General features: G+C 32.5%; 1 protein-coding gene across 1 annotated transcript; it reads left to right on the top strand.

Moving 5' to 3' along the window:
* Window positions 1–315: 315 nt before the first annotated feature.
* LOC124531454 lies at window positions 316–5,513 on the top strand. Its single transcript, XM_047106041.1, has 3 exons — window positions 316–420; window positions 631–848; window positions 1,184–5,513. Exons 2-3 carry the CDS (start codon window positions 633–635, stop codon window positions 1,466–1,468), a joined length of 501 nt encoding a protein of 166 aa, XP_046961997.1. The 5' UTR covers window positions 316–420; window positions 631–632; the 3' UTR covers window positions 1,469–5,513.
* The last annotated feature ends 1,697 nt before the right edge of the window (window positions 5,514–7,210 follow it).

Here is a 7,210-nt window from a genome sequence, read left to right as displayed (position 1 = left end):
GGATACATCGTAAACTTACATTTTAATGGAGGTATGCCATCTAGCGCCACAGAACTGAACGAAATCTTTGAATATGCTAGTTTTGTCTTAGGTTTGGCTTGTCTAGATGGCGCTGCTGCAGAACAAATCAAATATTATTTTCTGACTACAAATGCCTACAAACTTCATAATAAATCATTTTTTAATCATTAAAAACATAAATATACATTATAAACGTAATTTTGTTATACATTAATTGATATTTCAATAAATCTCTGTTTGCTGCGTAATAGACTGTTTTACCGACTAAAAAATAACTTCCGCTTGCCGCTCGACATCACGCACACGCAAACGCGAGATAATGTAACCAACTTCACTTCGTAAATGTTCGATCTCTTTCAACTACGCCGAGGCTTGTACTTTTGAAGATTGCGCTTTTCGGTAATTATTGTTTTTCTTATTCTTATTATCTAAGTGTTTTTTTTTATTTGTGATTATCTCGTTAACGGTGAATTACGCATACATATTTTGTGTGGTGGTAAGAAAATTTGGCGCGTTGAATGCTGTCAACATAACTTCGAAGTGTTCACACGCAGTAGCGTATATTATGCACGTGTAAATTGGAATACAATTGTTATTATCCATTTGCAGACATGGCTTTATCAGTTGCACTACCTCTGGCTGGATTGGAGACAGAAAATTTTAATTCGTTCAGGCATATCATAGATATAGCGGGCCTGTCTCAGTCTCAGACGAGCCCGAGCCCATCTGTCTCCAGTGAATCTAGCGGTATCGGCTCATTGGGCTCGTTGAAATCCGAGTCGGTGAATAACGACTCTTTGCCGTCTAGTCCTCAGACAACAGAGAAGGTAAGAAAATTTTAATAATTTGCACTATTTTGTTTGCGTACGTCCTGGCCTTGACCTCTCTATTTTCATAATATTCCGTAATGGCGAACGTCTTACGCTATCAATGTTGTGTACAATTGACGTGTGATAATGGAAAGATTTTGGGGACTAAAGTAGAGCTTATTTCACTAATGGATTTTTTTTTCTTTTGTTTATTAGTATTAAAAAATAAATATTAATGGTTTTCGTAATTATAATCGTACAATTAAAAATATCGATTTTTGCATTGAACCAAGTCCTATTATGTAGTGAAACTTATTCGTTCGTGTTTATATTCGTATATTGATGTATTTCAGAAATTATTCGAACCCGTTGTGCAACCACAGCCACGTCCGAAAGAGAAAAAAGTTGAAGATGTTACAATATTTTACGGAGGGCATGATATTCTCAACTTGAGTGCTAATCTCACTGATCCTCGATGGAATTACCGTGCCACAGTACTGCCACCAAACAACCCTGCACTGTTCTTCGCCAACCGATCGCAGTACCACCGGTTGGGACCGTACGGGACACGCACGCAGTACGTAAAAGATTCTTGCCGCTTGTGTGGCTTCTCTTGGGTCGTAGCCGCCACAGATTAATCCGACAATATGACAACGTAAACCTGAACAAACGAAATTTTGGGTTATAACTGGGACACATCAGGGTGCAAATCGACTGTTCAACATGTCACACAAATGGCGTTAGTCCTACCGTTGTAAATTTTAGCCAACGACTTTAGTTCATTAAATTATAATGAATTTATGACCTGACGACCTGATATTCTAGCCTAAAATGTCAGGGATTCCTATTTTCTACCAGGTACTATTTATTTTAGCTAATGAACAAATTTTTCACATGAACTGAAGTCGCTGGTTCGTGACAATATCCTAATGTTTTGTTAATGTATTTGCCTGATGTGACCCAGTTCAGATGACTGTGGAATATGTATGTGGCCATCGTCCCGCGAATTCGTAGAGTTACAATTTAAAAGTGACTTAATACTGTGATCTTAATTTAAAAAAAAATGCAATTTTTGACAAATTCTAAGAAACGCGTGATGATCCATTTTAATTTCGTTTTTGTTTTTAACTTATTTAAATGTGTGATAAATTAAAAGTTAGGTTATTATGAGAAGTTAATGCCATATGTTATATAAAAACATACAAAATTGGCATTTTAATCCCAAAAACTAGGATCTTAATGAATCAGTCCTCAAATTCCAATCTTATAAATTATTATTTAATATATAAAGACAAAAAAATAATATATTATATTACATTTAGTTCCTCTTAGAAATATTAATAATTATTTGTTATCCAAAGAATATTACTTGTTTAATAATGCATATTAAATTATTAACAATTTATGTCAATTGATTGACATAAAATCAATTGGTTCAAAAAGTTTTTGACCCTTAGGTTTTATGTTTAATTACTTTAAAGCAATATTGAAATTTAAATTATTATGGATTTTTACTTTTAAATGTCATAATGAGTTATTCCCACCATTACGTCTTATAGTTATTATTTGAATATTGTTTTATGATAATATTTAGTGTAGGGTTATTGATATGAAATATATTCCACAGTCATTTATAAACAGAATCATCATTGTTTTAACCGAAAGGCTGCATCTCGTATATTCAATCTACGATTTTGACGAGACGGCACGAATTTATAGCCAAGTTGAATGTTAATTTTAAGATATAATTATGATTGTTGGATTTACCGTCCGAACATAATATAATAGTGATGACATGTCATCTAGAGGTTACAATCTTGACACATTGCCCAAAATATCTGTTTCCCATCCACTCTTGTGTGAAAGCTTGAACAACTTGTATAGTTATGTGACGAACCCATGAGGAACATAGTAATAATGGGTTATCAGTGCATATCATCACAAATTAAAACAGTGATTAGATATTCTAAGGTTTTAGTAGATGTTACAGACCGTTTTAAAACGTTGGAGTCATTTAAATACGCCCAGATGCTGGGCTTCTAGTGAAATTATCGTAAGTGTCGTTAACAGACTGGAAAATTCTCTATAAATGCATATTTAAATTGTAATATCCATGGTCTCTTAATTTAGTCAAGATATTTAATAGTGAGTCTCTTAAATTATATGTAAGTAATGTGTAAAGTACTAACTACTATAATGAATAATAATTGATACTGTCCTTTTGTGCAACTTTGGTTCTGCTATGTTGTGATCAGCTTTAAATTTGAACTGGTATTTCTACACGATAATCTTTAAATATTTCCCACAAAGTTATTTTTATAAAAAATGTTGATATGAGACAATACAGTTTGTAGTTATCAAAATTTTATTTATATTTATATGGGATTTGATTCAAGGTTTGGCAAATATTATGGAAGGGACCAACAATGACGCATTGATTTATTTAAAATTTATAACGATAATTTTATTAGCAGAACTCTACCGAAACAATGGTCTTATCACGATTTAAATTTACATGATAACATTGCATTTTTTATCAATTGCTTTATCTGTGAGTCATCGCCAATTTATTATGATATCTATATTTATGCAGTAATCAATACAAATGGGCTATGAACATAAACAAATAGGTGAATAATTTACAAAATTTTAATATAATATTTATGATTCAGTGGGTCATGACTGAACATATAGCATGGATCTCAGAATGCAGCTTACAGTGATATACATAACAATAATCCTAAATTGAAAGGCATCTCTAAGTCGCTAATATCAAAATCCTAAATTTTAGAGGTGCCTTTGCAAGCGGTGTGCTATATTCAGTCACACATACTCACAAAATGGTTGTTATGGTTATTTAAAATGAAATGTTGCATTCAGATTATTATTTAGTTATTAACTTTAATATGACAAGCTTCAATCGAATGTAGTTCAAAGGGGAGTATTTGGAGAGATACGCACAGTTTTATATAGTAGCTCTTGTTGTAAAGTCTCCTAAGTCGTAGTGTAGGAGTCCCTGTCGGCAGAGCGCCGCGCTCCCATATACCAACAGAGGCCGAGGTGCGATGCAATATTTGCATTCCAATTTTGTTTAAGTTAGCAGCCGAGGGGTAGTAGTTGTTAATTATTTTAATCCACATTGCCAAATATATTGGTTGTTGTGCTATTTATTTTAACTGAATGATTTTTTTTTTTTTCTAAAATATCAATTAGTACCTTCCATTGCTAAGTGTCTTCAAGTGATTTTACAACGTTTAATCATTTCAATTTTATGCATTTTATTTTGTTTAGTCAAATCATATACATTATATTATATTATGTTGTATTTTATCTATTGTTCATTCATATTTATGATAAATATTTTTCTCATTGAACTGTAGTCAAATGACAGTATTTTTATAATGAAAATTGTATAGGGATGAAGGGTTTATTGCCTAGACGAGGCGCCCGCGGAATGTCTGCGACCGCCGAGGGTGCGCGTCCTGTGTATTACGTATCTGATAAGCATTATGTAGGTTTAGCGAAATAGAATTAACTCGGAGACAGACTCCAAGTACCAAAACTTATTGGTTTAATGTTGTTCTCTTATTACCGTGATATCGTGCGTCGCGCGCGGCGCAGAGCTCAATATTTTAGTAACCCTTAAGAAAATTAATACCTCTTTTGAAAAGAATATAATATATATTATATAGTATATCCAATCGATAATCACATATTATATATTTCCCTGTTTATTTTGATGTGATATCATAAATGACTGATCTGAATTTAGTTTTTAAGTTGGTTATTGATATGCAGTGCTATTTCGAGAGTGTAATTAAGATTTAATATTGAAAGTGCCAATGCTCGTAATTTAATCTTTGACTGTTCCTTTAATGTAGCTGTTTGTAAGGGCAGGCCGTAGCGGCCGGTTGCCCGACCCTCGTCTACTTCAGTATAAGCGATCGTCCTTCTTAACACATAAGTTTAAAATTGTTACTTTTAAAGAAAGAATACACGTAACGTGCACAATCTCAGTAATGCTTGCAATATTATGTATAACATGTAATTCCTCATTTTATAATTTAATCCAGCGTATCTAATGTTAAGAGTACAATATGAGATGATGTTATATCATTCTAGTATCAAAATTAACCGAAGATAATATTATTAGTTAGGTAAAATTTTAACATAGCTTCGTATAATTGGGATGTTTTAGTATTTAGTAGTGTATAATTACGGCGTAGTGGCAAGCGAAATGTCTCGTGATTGGAGTGAAATAATGTTAGTGGCAATAATACTCGATGTAAGTTCCCTGCCAAGAGACTGTACAGGGTCGCGCGTCGCCGTCGCCTCCCACCTCGCCCGGCGTCGCCGAGCGGCGCGGGAAACGGCGGCGACGCCTCACATGCGAACGCTACGCACTAGGCGTTTATTTGTTGTAATTATAATAATAGCCGTAGGTATTTTATCGTACTTAAATAATTATTCTTGCGATGCCTTAATTCTGGTTGTCAATTAGACATGTCTGCCTAGAGTGTTATCATTGTTTTTATTTATTTTAGTTTTTTGCTGTTCCGGTTTCCTCCGTGAACTTCCAGTCCAGGCTGTTCTTTTTAAATGATTTTGATGTCGATTTATTTTTACCTAAGTGTTCTTATTAAATGTTACCAAAATGTTTTTAATAAAATATTTTTATATGTATCTCATTGTTTTATTAATATCCCACGATCGTGTTTTCAGTAATTAATTACCTGTTTGTTTGCTTTAAAACAATAATAAAAGACTAAAATACAGTTCTATTTTTTGCCTTCTTGTTTACATTGTCAAGTTTTCGTAATATAAATATTTGTACGCGGGCGCCATGCCAACTAGCCTATTACAAATCGGAAAATTGCCCTGTTTCCATTTGCTTTTGATAAATACTTACCTATTACATCAATTTTTATCATTATCAGTAGATACTCATTATTACACACAATAAACTTATGCCTAAGTAACTACTTGTTAAGTACACAGGCAATTATTTTTTGAAGCGGACATTGAAACTCGTATAGTAATTATAATTATACAAGGAGTGGAGTCTGAATCGATTTGGATAAAAACTAAATACTACATCAAAACTTTCTTATTACTTAGTCTTGCCGGTAAGGTATATATATCCAAACCACAAGCCACCAACATGTTGCTCAAGAATTCAATTCTAGAAATAAATTACATAGGTACAGAAAACAAACGAAACGGTAAGTAATTTCTTATAAACGCGCCTCAATAACGGCATGTTATTTCTGAGGAACGGAAGTGTAAATACTATAGAGACTTCGAGCTGCTACTAATAATTCCTCATCAAACCCGACCCACAACCTCGTGATCTGTGCCTTATAGGGTGTAAACATCACATAATGTTATTCCTATAACAAGTATCGATACTTGTTATTTTATAGATAAATGTAATTATTTCACACAAATCTAAATATTTGAACAATGTTTACGCTACTACCTAAGAATGGAAACGTATGATAATATATATATGTAAGTCAATAAACAGGTGTGTTGATTTTATAAAGTAACCAGACAGATTGACGACAACAGTAAACTCGGTTGTGACTAAGAAAATGAATAATCCAGGGCTTGACGTTCTACGATTATTATAACGGGAGTTCAAAACGTTACATAGTTACATAGCCTTTCACATTATCCAAAATAACAACTGACAATCTATCCGTATTAATTTCTAGGCTGTTGATTGTTTTAACTAGTCATTAATATGGATGAATCCGATCGTCTTTTGTATAAGTAAATTTTATTGCTTATGAGTACAGACATTTTGGAAAACATTGAATCGTATTTTGGACACTACCTAATTGTTTATAAAACTAACAAAATATGAAAAAGATTAAAAAATTGTATCAAAAAATATACAAAAACACAAACAGATACGGCGATGTTTTATTTAAAGCATATTAAATATAACTACTCATTTAAATAAAGAATATAATTACCCACCTAAACAATATACAAAAACGAAATACTTTTCGATCTTTGATTAAGTGTGTAAGTTTAATTGCAATTCAGAGTACACGGAAATCTTTTAAGACGTTAATAGAACGATTGCCAAATTTATTTTAGAAAACTATTCTGCAGAATACAATAATACCTACCTAGAGTATTACGTGTATGAATTAGTTGTTTTTATTATTGTTCTGTCTTAACATATTATTATGATAAAAAATTACTCATTCCTAATAACAGTAATACCATCTACGTTCGTCAACAACCTCTTGAAGACCGTGAGCCATGACAACGCGCCTGCGAAATATTATGAATTATTGATTATTATTTATGTTCACTTACTTACTCTCTGACTGTTTTTAATAGAATTTATCCAGATAAAATCGTTT

This window comes from Vanessa cardui, chromosome 7 (assembly GCF_905220365.1).
Source record: "Vanessa cardui chromosome 7, ilVanCard2.1, whole genome shotgun sequence".
Lineage (NCBI taxonomy): Eukaryota > Metazoa > Arthropoda > Insecta > Lepidoptera > Nymphalidae > Vanessa > Vanessa cardui.
This window is presented reverse-complemented; position numbering and strand designations above follow the sequence as displayed.